Source organism: Arvicanthis niloticus, chromosome 1 (assembly GCF_011762505.2).
Source record: "Arvicanthis niloticus isolate mArvNil1 chromosome 1, mArvNil1.pat.X, whole genome shotgun sequence".
In the NCBI taxonomy this organism is placed as follows: Eukaryota; Metazoa; Chordata; class Mammalia; order Rodentia; family Muridae; genus Arvicanthis; species Arvicanthis niloticus.
In genome coordinates, this window is record NC_047658.1 from 54,265,193 (window position 1) to 54,284,283 (window position 19,091).

General features: G+C 41.9%; 1 protein-coding gene across 2 annotated transcripts in view; it reads left to right on the top strand.

Moving 5' to 3' along the window:
- The window catches only part of Efl1 (elongation factor like GTPase 1), a 116,850-nt gene that overhangs the window by 27,839 nt on the left and 69,920 nt on the right, over positions 1-19,091 (top strand). Inside the window, exons 8-15 of one of the 2 annotated variants that reach the window (XM_034503308.2) lie at positions 415-538; positions 1,766-1,842; positions 2,477-2,613; positions 3,090-3,212; positions 5,467-5,566; positions 12,172-12,341; positions 12,539-12,705; positions 16,881-17,019. In XM_034503308.2, the coding sequence (XP_034359199.1) occupies positions 415-538; positions 1,766-1,842; positions 2,477-2,613; positions 3,090-3,212; positions 5,467-5,566; positions 12,172-12,341; positions 12,539-12,705; positions 16,881-17,019 (1,037 nt within the window). The remainder of the gene's footprint in view (positions 1-414; positions 539-1,765; positions 1,843-2,476; positions 2,614-3,089; positions 3,213-5,466; positions 5,567-12,171; positions 12,342-12,538; positions 12,706-16,880; positions 17,020-19,091) is intronic. The other variant, XM_034503318.2, reaches the window with a different exon arrangement.

A 19,091-nucleotide genomic window follows, 5' to 3' on the forward strand; every position in this document is an offset into this window, starting at 1 on the left:
CAACACTTAAAGCAGTGAAGACCAAAAGTCATCTCTGTAATTAATGGAGTTGTGATGGACAGCTGGCACCTCTGCTTCCTTGGCCTCTGCACTTTTTCTCAAATTTCAGACATGCAAAATTAGGAAAGGAGCCACAGCCTAGATTGTAATTCTTATCAGTGTATAGAATGTTGGACAGTGACACAGACCGCAGTGTCACAGTGCTTGTGTTTGAATCCCAGTCTCACTTACTACCTGTGTAATGTCTTTGTATCATTAATCTTTTCTATAAGATGAGAAAAGTTTGTAGGACAGTTAAAAATACTAGGTCAGTAGTGGTATATAGCATTCTAAATGGTACATGGGAAAGAAACAGTGAAGTGTTAGCTGTAATCATTGTTACTGCTATAACATGTTCTGTTGATTTTCTTTCAGAATCGAGCACTTTGCAAGAATCTATAGTCAAAAAATTGGCATCAAGAAGGAAGTTCTTTTGAAAACCTTGTGGGGAGATTATTACATAAATATGAAGGCTAAGAAGATTATGAAAGTCGATCAGGTAGTATGGTCTAAGTTACTTTTGATTTTGGGCCATAGAAAACTTCTACTGTACCAGCTCTAGTAGAAGCAACTCAGCCCTGGTTTATGCAGATGAATTGCTGAAGGGCTTTATATGGCACAGGATGTAAATGGTATATGAGTCTTATGTTCAAGCATTATTTCTGTAGAGCTTCACCTTTTAAATACAGCGAGCAAGCTGTGAGTACAGTTATGTGTGTGTACGGTCCCAGCTACTTGGGAGGGTCAGGTCCTACCTTTAAGGCCAGCTGAGAAATAATGATACTCTGTCTCTAAAATTACAGTAAATGAATAGAAAGCTGTCTGGCTTCTGAGTTTTGTAGATCTTAGATCCTGGGCACTTTGAAGACACATTTACTTTGTATTGGTCTAAGGTTAGGCATTGCAAGTATTTTTTGTGTTTTCATGTGTAAGTAAAGCTATGAGTTCCACATTTTGTAAATAAATTTCCTTTGATGACTTTTTTTAAACTGGACATTTAAGGCAATGGCTCTTAATTTTCTAATAATAATGCCAATAGAGCTTCAGAAGGGAGGCATTTGATATATGTTCCATCTCATGGTAATGCAGCAGCATTTATACGACCCAAAGTTCTCACTGTTCACTCTATTAATTTTTTATGTAGTTTGGTTTTTAAAAAATAGACTTGTCTAAAACTTTTTCTTAAAGGAGTCAGTTTTCTCCTTTCACCATGTAAGTTTCAAGGATTGAACTCATCGAGCTTGGTGGCAAGTGCTTTTTAATTCCCCACAGTTTAATTGCTGTTAATACTATATATGCCTATCTCAATGGAACAAATGAAGTCTACAGTTATAAGAATGTCCTGTTCTTATGATCAGTTTCTCATGTTTAAGAACACAAGAAACATGAACATAGAAAACCCAAGCCTTTGAAGAGAGCCCCACACACTTAGTGACATCAGCTTGCAGCTCAGATGTTTTGTGTGTGTGTGTGTGTGTGTGAGAGAGGGTTGTTGTGTTTTCTCTTGTTTTTTGGTGGTAGTGTGGGGCAGCCCCTGAGGATTGGCTTCCAAATAATTCACATTATTTCAGCACCTCTCTGGCTCCTAGAGGAAGAGAATGGTGGCTCATTGCTTATGAATTACTGGCTGTTTAGAGAATGTCTTTTGTCTTTATCATTGAATAAGTATTCCAAGCAGAAGTAAGCCACACTGACAGTTGACAAGCTGATATGTTCTTCTGTGCAGGTCAAAGGAAAGAAACCTCTATTTGTACAGTTGATCCTGGAAAATATATGGAGTTTGTATGATGCGGTCTTGAAAAAGTAAGACTGTTGTAAAATTGTTTTTCTTTGGGCGGGGTCATTTGCCCGTTTCCCAGTCTGATGAGTCTCTCAGATAACTGAGGTTGACCAGCACAGTGACCAGAGTGTAGAGCTTCCCAGATGAGTTGGTTGTAGGCTTGGAAACAGTTTAAAGGAGCATGTACAGATCAAGTAGGGGAGATAGGAAGGGCTGGAATAGCAGTGTGCTGTGGCCTGCTGGGGTGAGGAGAGCAGAGGCTGCAAAGGAGCACTGGGCCTTGCTGTGTGAAAGCAGAGCTTAAAGAGCCAGTAATTGTGGTTGGAAAGATCAGATTGGGAACTTGGGAAAAGTTTACCTGGTAAAGTGGGAAAGAAAGCTGGCTTTGTAAGTTTATTATCCTCTGGGCAGAATCAGAACATTAGCATTTATTTGTAAGGCTTCCCTGGTAGACATGGCTTGTTTCAGTAACTTGTGAACTGGTACTCTGCAAGGTTCTGAAGGAGTGTTCCAGTAGAGCTTGGGGAGTCCACTGCTTGCCAGGATCTCTTCACTTATTTTTAGCCTCTTCTGAAAAAGCAACATGCAGGGGAAAAAAAGGTATCAAATAAAATTGAGCTAATTATTTATGCCTTTTCTCTCTGATCTTTCTCATAGGGACAAAGAAAAAATTGATAAAATTGTGACTTCTTTAGGATTAAAAATTGGAGCCCGGGAAGCACGCCATTCAGACCCTAAAGTCCAGATCAATGCCATTTGCAGCCAATGGCTCCCCATATCCCACGCTGTCCTCGGTATCCTTTATCTTAGTGGTTTTTAATTAGATGGAGTTTATAAAATAAGAGAAAAATAGTATTTCATTGGCAACAAAATTACCTTCTAGAAATAACCCATTCTGATCCAATGTAAGTCTTTTCTCTTCACTCAGTATTCTACCTTGAAGCAGTACTAAATAATTAGAAAATTTAATGTGTTAATATTGGTTAATATTAATTCTAATAAGGATTCCTTTTAAAACAATATTCTCTAAAATAAAAATAGAATAATAAAAATAGATTTACTGTATATGAGAATAAAACTTTTCTCTAGTACTTTTGAAAGTAGATATCTAGTCATTGGACATTCGGAAGCATGTGCAAATTTTGACACGTGAGTCAGAAAGCAGAGTTGTCCTACAGCCTGGACAATTCTGTATAAATGTGCCTGATTGTCTCGATTTCCATAGAGTCACTCTGCACTGAAAGTATAGAACCTTAACGCCAGGCCTCAGCTATGGTGTGTCGGAAACTGCCCAGTCCCCTTGACATGACAGCTGAGCGAGTGGAGAAACTGTTATGCACAGGATCGCAGACGTTTGAGTCTCTTCCACTGGAAACCCAAGCCCTGAAAGCAGGTGAGGGAAGGTGGCCACACTGCAGTGTCCTACACTAATGACTCTCCTCAGCCCAGGCTGCCCTATTTGCTGAATGTTAATTTTCAGAAAGGCCAGTTTGTCACATTGATTTCCACAAATAACCACCTTTAGAATTGACCACATGACCAGCTTTTGTTCCGCTCCCCAAAGTTTCCCTTTCTGTAGAGCATATTGCTAAGCCCTCCAGGTGGCAGCCACTGATGTAGACTCCTTCCTTCATGCTCTTCTGATCTCATTGTATGCTTCCACTTTACTCTGTCTTCCTAAACAGCCAAGCATGTGTTCTACACTATGAAGTCACTGCCGTGCTGTCTCCTAGGGGCTGGAAGAGTGGTTCCTAGGATTACTGATGCCGAGGAGCTGCTGCACACACTCCTCAGCTGAGGGATGCTAGCGTTCCAGTTCTGTGGGCACTGTGACTTATCTGCCTGTGTTCATTGTCTCCAGTTCTTATTATACTGAAATGTGTCCTCTCTACAGCCCCAATCCACAAACTTCTCTAGTGGGGCCTACGATGGACTCTGTTACTCTGATGTCCCGTTTCCCATCCTCAGCAGACCAGCTATGTCACTAGCATTTGACATAGTTGATTCCTTCTTCCTTCTTGGAATATGGGTTTCTCCGACTTCCAGGTGCTGATATTTTCTATGCCACTTTGTCCCTGGCTTTTTGACTTTGTACATCACACATAAGATCTCAATCACATACCTCATTTTATCTGTAATCACTCTTGGTGCAGAAGCTCACTTGACCTTCTGAATGGCAGCTATGTCCTGATAATTTTCCCATCTGGATTTGCATACATAGGTGCCTTGTGAACTCCAGATTCACTAGACTTGCATAGCTTACCCACCATTGTTTCTGCTCTGCTCTGCTTCAGAAACATTGCAAATTTGACACACCATGGCCTCCCAACCCTCCTTCTCCCAACTCTTCTGTTGTAATTCAAGCTATGTCCACCCTTTCATATACTGAATCCAAAGACCCTGGAGTCATCTGTGGTACTTACTGACTTCACATCCCTTTACTCTATTAGCAAATACTTCGGAGTCCTCCTTTAACATATATCCAGAACCCAGCTACTGCTCAGCAGCTCCACCTGTTTCTCCAAGCCAAGCATCCATTATTGCTCATCTGCTCTTGATTTTGTGTTCTTTTGCTGCAGTAGGAGTGATGAGATTAACATATGCAAAACTCTGCAGTTCTTGCTTTCCATAGTTTCTTTGTTTGATTTTTGTTGTTTTTGTTTTGTGATGAGCTTTCTCTGTGTAGCCTTGGCTGTCGTGGAACTTACTCTGTAGACCAGACTGGCATCAAACTCAGGGATACCTGCCTCTGCCTCTCTAGTGCTGGGATTAAAGGCATGTACCACCAACTTGTTTGATTTTTTTTTTTAATGTTGCATTCTTTGTAGAAATTATTTTGATTTGAAATAATGTGTTTTCTAAAAACTGATAACCAGTGATTTTATGCCTCTGTTGTAGATTATGAGAAAGATTAGAATCTCCGAGGTAGTGACATTTGTTAATATAGAATTGTGTTAAACTTTATATACTTAGAGAACTGACTTTTTTTATAGCACTGTATCTTTATTTCTGATTGTTACTGTCCTGATAACATTGTTTTTAAATTTTATCATCATTATTATTTGCATATGAATATTTTGCCTGTGTGTATGTCAGCGTACCACATGCTTGCCTGATGTCAGAAGTGGGAGGCTAGAGTTACAGATCACTTGAGCTGACATGTGGGGACTGAGAATTGAACTCCGATCCTCTGGAAGAGTAGTCAGTGCTCTTAACTTCTGAGCTATCTCTCCAGCCCTGATGACACATTATTTTGTCTATTTTATACATTAACTTGCCATTTATAAGGAATAGAAAATAATTTATGAAACTCTATTATTGATGTTTGATCCTGGGAGGGGTACTTTACTCTTGGCTATAGAGAAATAGTGACTTGGGTTAGTCGTGGGTAGCCAAGCCCTGTCACCAGCTGTGCATCTGGGAAGAGACACTTGGTTCCCACCCTTCAGCTCTGCTGCTTTTTCTGTCTTCCAACTCTTGCTCTCTTCACTGTTCATTTCTTACAAACTCTATAGTGGAATTTTTATCACAGATGTAAAGAGTTGCATGTTTAGATGATGCTGTATTCTAAATGTAGTTGCTGTTCACAAAAGTCTAGGCTTTTGATTATGAGAAAAGCAGTGACATTTTGCTTCCTGTTTATTTAGCTTTTATGAAATGTGGAAGTGAGGATACTGCTCCAGTTATTATCTTTGTTTCCAAAATGTTTGCAATTGATGTGAAAGCCTTGCCTCAGAATAAGCCAAGGTAAGAAGAGGGAAGTTGGGCCGGGTTGGGGGAAAGGCTTCCAATTGGCTGGCTGGTGGGCATATTGCTGCATAGTGGGTAGGACAGCACATATATTACCACTCTTCTTCATGCCTGCCTTGGAACTGAGGACTTCCCTGGGCTTACTAGGAATCTGTTTATCATCTGGCCTTTTATATCTGTAGAAAGCTGCTGAAACCAACTTTTGAATATTTACTTGAGCCTGATATAAATGTGAAGGCTAGTAATAGCTGTAGTAATGACAGTTCCTTTCACTGAATATAGCAGACAGACATGGTATGGTCTAAGCCTGCCCTGTCTCTAGGTATGTCTGCTTCAGTGGAGACTACATGTCTGGTCATCAGTTCCCTGTACATCATGTGTCTATACAGGTTGTGGAGAGGATTTGTGAAAGTTCAGAGAACCTATCTACTCTCCATTGCCTCTCTCCATGTGTTCTTCTCCTTCCCAGAGTGCCTGCCTCCCCTGTTAGTTAGACTTTGGGTTCAGATGAGGCAGGTGGTTCAAGAGACACATTAAGATACATTACTGAGGAATGAGGAAAAGAGTTATTAACTACATGGACAGACAGAGGGGAAACAGCATGGCTGGGCTTTGAGGAGGGTTCAGGCCCCAGGACCACCAGAGACAGAAAGTGTAATGTGGTGGGGGCTCTTCTTACACCCACTGTTTGAGGAGTGGGGAAGTTCACAGCAGGGGCTCAAGGCCAGGCCATCTGCTTCCTGGCAGAAGGCTGGGAAGAGGGTGGGAAGAGGGTGAGAGAGCAACCCTTTGACACAGATTGGCATCCTAGATGAAACATGTTAACATCAGCAAGTTGTTAGCAAAGGGACGATGTCTAGGAGAGGAGGCTTGAGCAGGGGCAGAGACTGGATTCCAACACTTTCTTAGAGGTCTGGTCATCTCTAGAAATCACTGAAGTAACTTCTGAACTGATTCCCTGACTGAGACTCTCCAGTGTATTTTTCACCATGCTCTGGAATGATCTTCTCAAACCCTTTTTAAAGGTTTCTTTTTACATTTGTTTGTTTGTGTTTGTTTATTTTGTGGGGTCAGAGGTCAGTGTGTGGGAGCCAGTTCTTCCCTACACCACTGGAGTTCTGGTGATGGAACTCAGGTCTCAGGCTTGGTAGTAAGCACTGTACCCGTTGGATCATCTCTCTAGCCCTTCAGAATAATCTTTCCAAAGATTTCTCTCTGAAAGATTAAGGCTTCTGCCCCATTACAGATTCTTAACACATAGTTTTTCCTAAAAGATGAAGTGTACTGTTGGAGTTCAGTGGTACTTTTCAGTATCATATTTTAATGTGTATTTGTGTTTATTGCTTCTTTATGCCTGAATAAAGTTTTATTTCTTTTTGTATTGTGTGATTAATGAAATATGGAGATTAATGGAGAAAACGTGGCTGAATTTGGGGGATCACTGTGGAATGAGTCTGTCCAGTCATAACCCACCCCAGCCATGGGTTTCAGTAGATTGTTCTCTTTCTCTGGTACTTGTGCAGTTTCACAAAGTCCTGTCCTTCATGCTGTCTGCCTCATCTTAGAGACTAAGCTTCTTTTTTATTTTCAATAAAACTTTGCTTATTCTTTAAGAGAAAGATTGTGTACATGGTTTTGGTTTGGGTTTTTTTGTTTTGGTTTGGTTTTCTGTTTTAGCTTTCTCATAGTGATTTGAGCATAAGACTCTTCCAGCATTGTTCTGAAGAGAAATGAAAGAGTGAGTGAGTGAGTAAATGAATGTGTGGATGAGGGATGAATGACTCCCAAAGAGAAAAAGTGTGGGCAGTGAACGGGCAGAGGAGGAAGTTAGGAACCAGGAAGCGAGTGAGTGAATATCTGAAATTGATGTATGACTGTGTATTTCGACTCTTGCCAGGCAAGATGTCAGTCCTGCATACAGTGGCAGTTTTCAGACATCCTGGCAAATTTGACGTGTAGCCACTGAAAGTGTCTCAGACACTAGAGAATGCTGAAGAGTTGAAGAACTACTCCCCAGGCCTCGAATACATTTATTTACCACTTAAAATTCCCCTGTGACTCATTGTCTTTTTATAGATAATAATGGTAACTCTGCCTGTACTACTTTGTTTTGTCTCCTATGAGTGAGTATTTTTCTTTAATAGTCTTCATATATTCATGGGTTTTGGTGGAGCAATTAATTCTCTGTAAAATCGTTTTACTGTCTTACTTTGTCCTCTCATTCTGTTTTAATTCTCATTTAATACCATACAGTGTTTTCAGATGTGCCCGAGTTAGGTGGCCATCCCTACCTTGTGCCTTTCTGTCTTCTGGCTGATGTTTTTCATATATGTTGTACTGCCATTGAATGAAGACATCTGCCGTTGGGGGTTGATCTGATCTCGTTCTCATCTCTGCTGTAGTAAATGTACTAAGGCAGGGCCAGCAGAATAGTCTTTTCCTTTGGTGTAGATTAGCATATATCAAATAATGATAGATGGTGAGGAGAAAAATCAAAAAATATGTGGCTGGGAAACCTGCTGGATGCTGGATGCTTTGCCCTCGTTTCTCAGCTTTCCCCCTTGGTTGTAGACGATGTCTCTGTATTCTCTGTGGGATTGTATCAGGGATTTCTCTTCTGTTCTGCTTGTCTGTCTGTTCATCTCTGAGGCACAGACCAGGTGAAACCACGTCTCAGGTCAAGCTTTAACTCTGCCACCGTGGAACTAGCAATTGGTTTCAGTTCATTAAGCTCTTAGGATGTTCCTGCAGCACCCTTGAGTGTGCACTTAGGTCCAACAGCAGCTCTTGCTTCAGTTTGACTTGTGAGGAAGTCATTGAGCCTTAGGGGGGAAATATCTGGTCACATAGCCAGAGGAACTGCACAAGAGTTTGAATGTAGCCTGCCTGGCTTAAAAGCCTATGTCTTCCACAACACTTCACAGATCCTGCCTTCCTGCATCCTACAACACGTCAGCACCTCACTAAGCAGGCAGCTCTAACCTTTGTCCCTTTGTATATTCCATGCCTTTGAGTTTGCTGTTCTGAATGGTAATTCATTAGAAATTGGGGTTTTCCAGGACAGCCTACCCTGCTGTTCCTGGCCTTTTTGTGGCTCTGTGTCCTCCTTGAGAACTAGCTTTTAATAGATGGGTGCCACATCAGACAGATACCTCTTTTCCTTTGGGCCACCTGCTCTCTGTTGTCTGTGCTACCTTATAACATGGTTGTCATCTGTACTGACTGCAGCAAGCTTCTCGGCTAACTTTCTTCTCCCACCAGCATCAGAGGCAAGAGTATGGCCATTGTGCATGGCAGCCTGAAGGCAGACGGACTTCCTTTGCTGCCTCTTTTCCTTTCTCATCCATGTGTCAACATAACATTCATTTCCAATCAACATTCTCACTTTTGGTCTCTAGTACTAGTGGCTGCCCTCTGTTCAGGACTTGGTTGGTTATCTGTAACCTAGCCAACTCACCACTTACAGCTATTTTCTTACCCACAGAGCCCTACTTTCATGCAAACAATTCCTCTTTGTTATGAATAAATACTGGGTATCTAACAGTCACTTAAATAACTCCTGTGGATTTTCCTTTGCCTGCTTTGTTCCTTTTCCTAGTATCCCAGTGCCTGTAACAGGGCAGGGCACAGTAGGTGTTAATCAGTGGGTAACTAAATAGCAAGCATTGATTTATTTTATACTAACTGATCACTATAAATGCTTATTATTTTTGTCTGGTTTACATTTATTTACTTACTTACTTACTTATTCTAGAAAACAATCTTATAGCCCAGGTGTCTTAGTTTCCTCTCTATTGCTATGATAAACACTATGACCAAGTAACTAAAGGAGGAACGAATTATTTGGCTCATATGTCTGTGCCACAGTTCATTAGAGAGGGAGTCAGGGTATGGACTCAAGGCAGGAACCTGGAGGCAGAAACTCAAGTGGACACCGTGGTGGAACTCTGCTTACTGGCTTGCTCCTCATGGCTTGCTTTAGCCTTTCTTATACAACCCACGACCACCTGCCCAGAGGTAACTTTGTCAACAGTGAGCTGGGACCTTCCACTTCAGTTACAATGGAGAAGATGCTTCAGAGACTTGCCTACAAGCATTTTCTCAATTGGGGTTTCCTCTTCACAGGGCTTATATTAAGTTGGCCAAAACAAACAACCCATCCCCTATCCTCAAACTGGTAATCCTCTTGCCCCAAGTCTACTGAGTTCTAAGACTGTTGGCGTACACAACCAATATCAACTTAAATGGTAATTCTATGCCATGTCATGAACTTGGGCTTTAGGATTTAATAAAATTATACTTCTTTTTTAACCAAAGCTAAAATTAAATTTCTCTTTCTTAAGGTGGTGATTTTTAATTTTTACTAACTGGAAGATGACTGTGGAGTTTGGACTGAGCAAATTGCACTTGAATTATGGCTCATGTAGTATCCATTTAACTTTGGGTCAACTTTCTTAAGCTTCCTACATCTCTGTTTTCCTGTGTGAGAAGTGGTGGTATACAGCGTGCTTCCTTAACTGCTGTGGTGGTTATGTGCTGTAACACATGTGCAGTGGTAAGCAGGGTGGAAGACCAGTGATAAACCCATTAGGGGGAGCAGTTCTTTCCAGACTCTCCTGTGTTGATATTTCTTTCCCTGTACTCTAAGTGACAATAGCAGTGTTTTGCATTTGTATTTAATTCATACTTTCAGATATTTGTGTCTGTGTGTGTGTGTCTGTGTGTATGAGTGAGTGTGTGTGGTGTGTGTGTGTTTATCAGTTCAGATAAACAGTGTCATTCCTCAGATGCTGTCCACCTTGGGTTTTTGGGTATTTTTTTGTTTTGTTTTTTGTTTTTGTTTTTGTTTTTGTTTTTAAGACAGGATCTCTCACTGGTCTGGAGCTTGGCAAGTAAGTTAGGCTGGATTCTTCTGTCTTCCATTTCCCCGGCATTGGGATTACACATGTGTACCAGAAATCACAGATTTTACTCTTGGCCGTTCTTTTTAGCAAAAGACTGACTCAAATAGACTTGCAGTGGAACTGTGTAGCTTAGGGCAGAAGAGCAGGAGTGGAAGATACGGCTGTTGATAATGCCAAAGAGGCAGGAAGTGGACAAATCAGACACCCATGGCTGCAGAGGGCAGAGCAGCAGCTGAAGCGAACTGTGGTGAGGAAGCAGGGTGCATCCTGTATTTACAGGCATTTAGAGGTTCCCATGAAGAGGAGCCATTTCCTTCAGGGATGGTCAGTCTCCCTCCAGTGCTCTGAGGCCTCTCACTTTGACTACCTAGAGTGAGCTGGGTCTGATACTTGCCATGGAAGATAGGTAGCACTGGTTTCTATCTACTGGCAGGTACCTGAAGAGCACAGCAGTGGACAATCTGAGTTAGGGTATCGTTCTAAGGAGCATGTGGTTCTTTAGAAGACAGTGAGACAGTGCCTGTGTCCAGTACCTACCTGTGTGCACAGTGCCTATCTGTAGCCTCTGTTGCTCAAAGAGAAAGAGGAAGGAGGCAAGGCAGTATGGGAGATGAGGCTGAGGCTGGCTTCAAGGTATGGTTTACAGAGTGAAATAGAAATTGTAATGTCAAAGGCAAAAGGCAGTATGGGAGGGAGGCAGTGCTGAGACCAGACAGTGTAGTGCAGCTTCTGCTCCTGTAGTTCAAGCTCATACTGGAGAGTTATTCCAGAAGTCTGGATGTTCAGCCCCAATACAGTGGTGAATATGCCAGATTCTACCAACTCCAGGGCCAGGACTGGTACAACTCTGTATTGTGACTGAACATGCAAGGTGGGGGGCGTTCATGTGAATGTCTACTCTAGGGAGAGTACTCCTGGGGACCCTTCACTTGCCTGGTTTCTTCTCCATCCCAAATTCCTAACCAAATGCCCAGTTTTTACCTCACCTTTTATAAAGCTCTTTTCAGTATTAAAGCTCTAAGTACCTTCTCTGTAGCCTGGTACAAATGAGAGTCACTTTTCATGAAGGAAAAAACAAAACAAAACAAAACAAACCGTTATTCCATTATTGCTATTGCTCCTCCCTTTACTCAGGCTGCCCCTGGCAAACACTCATCCCACTTACACATCGCCTTTTCTGTTTGAGTATGTCCTATGTCTAACAGTGGCTGCCTGTTTTCACTTGACCTTTTAGTGTTGCTGAGTTGCGAGTTCTCAGCCCAACATTGCAGCCTTCCTTGTAAATGCTCCATGAAGACATACTTTTGAACTAAAAAGAAAGCCTCATTTCCTAGTGCCTTTTGTGTACTTTCCAGGGTGTTTTGAGCCTTGGTGCCTGCTAGCCATTCTCTTCCTTCTCCTTGTTGACCTCTACCGGAAGAAACACTGATGCTGTAGAAGGTTTTGTGTAACTACACTTGGCGGTGCTTGGGGCCATGGGTACTTGTGTGCCAGTTTATAAGCTCCAAGCCACTGGGGATATAGCAGGCCAGAAAGCCGCCTTCCACTACAGCTTTTGCTGGAGAGAACTTAAAGAAGCCTCCATGGGGTACTTGGTACTGATCATCACGTCCACAGCCATATGAGCACTTGTTTTCAAAAGAGAGCTGAGAGGTGTTTGGTACTGCCACATCGTAACATATTGGTGACATCTTATAGGCCTCTCACTCAAGAAGAAATGGCCCAGAGACGTGAACGTGCAAGACAGAGGCACGCAGAGAAGCTTGCAGCAGCACAGGGGCAAGCCCCCCAGGCACCCGCCCAGGATGGAGGTGCCCTTGAAACAAGTCCTCACGAAGATGAGCCAAGAGGTACAGCATTCCTAAAAGGTCTCCGTGGAAAGTATTTGATATTTTTCCTTAACTTGGTACATTGTTCCTTATATTTTAACTTTGTCATAATTTTTGTCAATATTGTTTCTATTCTCAGACCAAATGTTTGTGTTCACTATTTCTTCTGTACATACAAACAGTTCCTGGCTTAATGTGAGCTTTCATGGCCCTGAATATCTTTTTGTGCCTGGCAGGTGATGAACCAGATATGGCAAGTGTAAGCCGTCAAACTGCACCCCAGGAAGAAGGCAGCCAAGAGGCCTTCATTGCATTTGCCCGTGTGTTTAGTGGTGTAGCTCGAAGAGGAAAGAAAATTTTTGTCTTGGGACCCAAGTACAGCCCTGTTGATTTTTTACAGCGGGTAAGAGCTGGAAATAAACTGTGTGGGCATTATTTTGAGGATATGGTAACTTTTAGACTGCAGAGGTGAGACGGCAAATGGGTAAAGGACAGCCCAATTCCTGTGTTACCTGTTGTGTTGCCTTGGCAACATTTAGTATATATAAGTGACTCCCTTAATAGCATTTGTGAACCAATAGCAGGTGAACAACTTTTCTGGCCTTTTTTACATATCAAGCCAAGTAAGAGGCACTTTGGGCTGGAGGGAAGAAGTAAATGTAGGTGTTACTCTTATAGCTAATCTTCCTGGGTTTACAGAGCCACAGTCTCAGTGACTCGGCTGATCTTCCTGGGTTTACAGAGCCACGGTCTCAGTGACTCGGCTGATCTTCCTGGGTTTACAGAGCCACGGTCTCAGTGACTCGGGCAAAAGCTGTAGGAAACAAGCAGGTGACAGGTGCAGCCTGCATTGTTTTCTGTTTTTAACTTCTTTTGAGACAGAGTCTCGCCAAGTTACCCAGGATCGCCTTGAGCTCATTCTGTAGCCTAGGCAAACCTTGACCATGTGATCCTTTTGCCTCAGCTTTCCAAGTACTCCCCGTCTTCCCTCTCCCCAACCCCCGGCCCCCACTGTCCACCCCTCCTCATTTCCCTTAAAAAATGGTCATCTTCCCAGGAATGTCAACCAGTCATACCATATCAAGACGCAGTAGGACTAGACACCTCTCCTCCTGTCAAGGCTGGATGAGGCAGTACTATAGGAGGAAAAAGAGACAGAGACAGCCCCTACCCCCACTGTTAGAGGATCCCACAAGAACCTCAAGCTACACACCTGTAACATACATGCAGAAGACCTCGGTCAGTCCTATACAGGTTCCCTGCTTGTTGGTTGTCTCTTTGAGCTCCTGTGAGCCCAGGTTAGTTGCTTCTGTGGGTTTTCTCGTGATGTCCTTGACCCCTCTGGCTCCTACAGTCTTCCCTCTCTTCAGCAGTATTCCCTGAGCTCCACCTAATGTTTGGCTGTGGGTCTCTGCATCTGTTTCCATACATTGCTGGATGAAGCCTTTCTGATGTCAGTTGGGCTAGGCACCAGTCTATGAGTATAGCAGTATGTCATTAGGAATAATTTCATTGATTGATTGATTGATTTTGCCAGTCATGTTCAGTTCTGTCCTAGGTCTCTGGGCTATCCAGCCTCAGGATCAATCATTGGTTGGCCACTCACACAATTTCTGCACCACCTTTACCCCAGCACATCTTACAGGCAGGACAAATTGTAGGCCAAAGCTTTGTGGCTGGGTTGGATGTACCAGTCCCTCTACTGGAAGTCTTGTCAGTATATAGGAGATGGCAGCTGAGGCTCCATATCCTCCTTACTGGGAGTCTTAGCTACTGTTACCCTTGTGGGAGTTTCCATTGCACTTGTCCCCGAGACACCCACAAATTCCAGTTGTCTCCATCCTCCCCCTACCTCATCCCTCCTGTTCCTGTCTCCACTTACTCCAAGTCCACCCACAAAATCTATTCTGTTTCCCCTTCTTGGGGAGATTCATGTGTCCCTTTTGAGCCCTCCTTGTTACTGGGTCTGTAGACTGTAACATGGCTATCCTTTGTTTTTTTTAACAGATGAGTAAATGTGTAAATGTACTACACTACGTTTCCATTGTGTAAATGTACTATGTTTTCTTTATCCATTCTTTGGACAAATAGAGGGACATCTAGGCTGTTTCTAGTTTCTGGCTATTAATAATAAAACTGCTATGAACCTAGCTGAGAATAGTATAGACCCAGGAATAGTATATCTGGGTCTTAAGATAAATTGATTCCGAATTTTTTGGGAAACAACCATATTGATTTTCAAAATAGCTGTATACGTTTGCACCCCCACCGTCAGTGGGGGGTGTTCCCCTTGCTTCACATCCTCTAGTATGAGCTGTCACTTGTATTTTTTATCTTATTCGCTGATGGCTAAGATGCTGAACATTTCTTTACGTGTTTTTTGTCCATTTGAGATCCTTTTGTTGAGAGTTCTCTGTTTAGATCTGTACTTTATTTTTTAATTGGATTATTTGGGGGTTTTGATATTTAACTTCTTGAGTTCTTTATGTATTTTAAATATTAGGCCTTTGTCTGATACAGGGTTGGTGAAGATCTTTTCCTAATCTGTAGCCTGCCATTTTGTTCTATTGACACTGTCCTTTGTCTTACAGAAGTTTTTCAATTTCACGAGATCTTGTTTATTAATTGTCAATCTTAGTGCCTATGCTGTTGATGTTCTGTTGTCTCCTGTGCCCGTGCATTCAAGGCTCTTCCCCACGTTCTCTTCTATCAGGTTCAGGGTATCTGATTTTATGTTGAGGTCTTTGATCCACTTGAACTGGAGTGTTGTGCAGGGCGATAGATAAGCATCTATTCACATTCTACACGCTGACAATCCAGTTAGATTAGCAACATTTGTTGAAGATGCTTTCTTTTTCCATTGTATAATTTTGGCTTTTTGTCAAAAATCAGGTGTTCATAGGTGTGTGGATTTACATCTGGGTTTTTGATTCCATTCCATTGATCAAACTGTCTATTTTTACATACAGTTTTTATCACTGTTTCTCTGTAGTACAGCTTGAAATCAGGATGGTGATAGCTCCAGAAGTTCTTTTATTGTACAGGTTTGTTTTAGCTATCTTGGGTTTTATATTTCCTTATGAAGTTGAGAATTGTTCTTTCAGGGTCTGTAAAGAATTGTGTTGGAGATTGCATTGAATCTGTAGATTGCTTTTGGTAAGGTGGCCATTTTCACTATCTATGTTAATCCTACCTGTCCATGAGCATGGGAGATCTTTCCAACTTCTCATATCTTCTATTTTTTTCTCCAGGTACTTGTCATACAGATCTTTTATTCCTTGGTTAGAGTTGCACCAAGGTACTTTATATTATTTGTGGCTATTTTGAAGGGTGTTGTTTTCCTAACTTCTTTCTCTGCCCATTTATCATCTGTATATAGGAAGGCTATTGATTTTTTTTTTTTTAATTAATCTTGTATCCAGCCGCTTTTTGCTGAAAGTGTTTATCAGCTATAGGAGTAGTTCTCTGGTAGAATTTTGGGGGTTGCTAATGTATATTGCCATCTGCAAATAGCCATACTTTGGCTTCTTCCCTTCCAGTTTGTATCCCCTTGATCTCCTTTAGTTATCTTATTACTCTGGCCTTAGAAGTTCAAGTACTTTATTGGGTATATATGGAAAGAGTGGACAGCCTTGTCTTGTCCTTGATTTTAGTGAAATTGCTTTAAGTGTCTCTCCATTTAATATTGGCTATCAGCTTGCTGTATATTGCCTTTACGTATGTGCCTCGTATCCCTCGTTTCTTCAAGACCTTTATCATGAAGGGATGTTGGATTTTGTCAAAGGCTTTTTAAGCATCTGATGAGATGATTATGTGTTAGTTTTCTTTCAGTCTTCGGATTCTGTAGGGCATTCATGACAGTGTCTCCTTAAGAATGAGTTAAATCAAATAGGGAGAGGGACTCATAAATTTATATTTATAAATATAATTAAATATCTTGTGTATATTTTTCTGCATGCCTGCTCTCTCTCCTCATCAGTGTTCCTAGTATTTCAACATATGTTCCCTTTCAGATTAACAGTGTGCCACAGCTACTTAGCAGATGCTCTGCTTTGTCATGGCATTTTTAACGGGTTTTTTTCATGTGTTTCAAAGCAGTAGCACAGTTCTTACTGGATGCTTTCTGAACTTTATCAGACAATCCCAATAATTTTAAATTATAATGGTAACAATGAATGTTGAAATTGAAGCATGGTGTGGGCATGAGAAGTGGTGTGTGGTATAATGCTCAGGCATATTAGCAATGGACTCTGGACCAGCACAAAGGGTGCTACCAGGACACAAGAGAATTTCTTAGCCTCAAAGCTTTTGGTTGTAGATTCAGACACATTTTGAATATTTGAGAGATTTTAGTATTTCAGAATTTACTCATTAAATGTGACTTGTTTCTTATCATAATCCATTGAAACTAACATTTCAGCTTTGAGCATTTGGGGAAGAGGCAAAGGTCACTGCACAATGTCTTGCAGCTCAGTAAACACTTGAGGGCGCTGTAGAGCCTCACCTGCTCCCTCACTGGAGGGCGCTGTAGAGCCTCGCCTGCTTCCTCACTTGGTTTCCACCATTTTTCTCTGACAGGTTCCACTAGGCTTCTCAGCTCCACTAGAGGACCTCCCTCCTGTGCCCCACATGGCATGCTGTACTCTGGAGAACCTGTATCTTCTGATGGGAAGGGAGCTGGAAGATCTGGAGGAAGTCCCCCCAGGAAACGTGCTGGGTAGGGTGCTGCTGGGTACTCTCTTACTCCAGCCTTGAAGATTATCCAACGTAGCATGGGGTGTTTAGTGGCATTTTTAAAAGAGAATAACCTGTCTTTTTTCATAGTTATAATTTTTTTCTGGAGTCTTTAACTTAGTATAATTGAGTCACCAGCCTGTGAATCAGTAACTTGGAGATCTAGTTCAAACTTGTAGGTGCTATTTAAGCAAACTGTAATGCTCTGTCTTAAGTGGGGGTTCCAGTTGTTTAGAAGTTAAAAAGAGAATTCTTACTCATATAAAGTCAGTATAGATGACCAAATGCTTCTTGGTCTACAGGTTTGATTCTGATTTTTGGAAACTGTTTTGACATGAAGGTCTGTTTAAACTTGGTCCTTTTCTCCTCACCCCATCCCAAATGCTTCTTACTGTTAAGAATTGTTTCTCTAATATTAAGTGATAGATACTAATTTTTCTGTAAATTTTGTACCTTTTTCCTTGTTTGATTCCTGCCCCTTATGCAGAATCCATTGAGGTGCTTAGTGGTACTCTTGAGGCGAGTTCTTTATCAGAACTGGGATGTGAAATGTTGTGTCTCATTGTGTGCTTGAATTCTGAACCAGAAGGTCTTTGTCAGCTGTAGAGCTGCTTATTCAATAACTGCTTAGATGAGAAATTCTCATTAAATGAAGAATATTGGTCTAGAATAGCTACTGGTTTGCCTGAATTTTGTGGGCCCTAATCTAAAAAATTTGCCAAAACATTTCCTGCTCAGATTTCTTTGGAAAATGCCACTGAACTTTTGATTTAGCTGACGATTGATCTAGCTATATGTGTGGCCATAACCAACTTCATCAGAACTTTAGGAGAATAGGAACGCCTTGCCTCTGCTCCTAAGCCCTCGTTGGACAGCCTTTGTGTCTTAAATGGCCCTGTAACCTAGAGGAACTCAGTGTATGTCCAGAAAAAGGAAGCTGCTCTGTGGTGTGGATAGCATGGGTGACCTTTTTGATGCTGCCTTGTCTAAGGCTCAGTGTGTTGTCTTCTACAGTAGAACTGGTAGGAGCATGGCAGGCAGTGGTTTGTGGTTTTCTTCTAAGTTTCTAGATACTGTCCAAGTGTGGTTAAGTGTTCATAGAAGAGCTGAAACCATCTCTTTCTCATCCATCCCTCAAGGGAGCCATGGTTCTACCCTCTGCTGTGGGAAGAGCCACTATGAGGTGGAATGTTTCATTTCTTCTTGAGGAAAATAGACATATACCTCCCTCTTCTAGAACTTGTGGAATGGAAGTGAAGGCAGGTAAAGGGACTGAACATTGTTGGTCATTTACCTATTTATGAATATGCCAAAGGGACACATTAAGGCAAAGTAGATGGAGTAGGAAAGAAATGACAGGTGTATTTCATGTGTGTGTGTGTGTGTGTGTGTGTGTGTGTGTGTGTGTGTGTGTGCTTTAGGATTATATTTAGCTGCTTAGATCTCAGTCCATAGTCCTTGACTATTTGACTCTGGCTCTGTGGTGAGACAGAACATCATGGTGGCAGGAGCACGTGGTGTGAAGTTATGGCGGCCTTGAAAGTAGAGCAGAGTGCCTTATACATTGGGGGAAGGGAAGAAGCATAAGGATAAGGTGTAACTCCATGGTCACTGCCATAGGGGCCCATCTCCAACCAGGCTCCACTTTCCAGAATTCTACTTCCCAATAGTAAAACTGTTCATTGGGTCAGAACTGTCATGATCTGATTGTCTCTGGAAATTCAGCCGAGGGTTTGCCTTATTAAGCTTCCCAGGCATTTCAAGAGCCAGTTAAACAGAGAAACCATCCCAGCCTGCTAGCCAGGTTTGTGTTTTTATTTTGGTATAAAAGGGCCTTGCTGCTAACTTCTGTATGTAGTCTTGTTTCTTTAATTCTGTCATATGCCCTGGTAACTGCAAGGGAGGCCAGGATTGAGTATAGGGATATTTGGGTTATGAATGGTTTTCAGAGGTTGGATTTACACTGCCAGCCAAGTCATCCCCACCCCTCATTTCTTGTTGCCTAGCGATTCCCGAGTCCTCTTTGTTAAAGTTATGTTTCTTCACATTGACAAG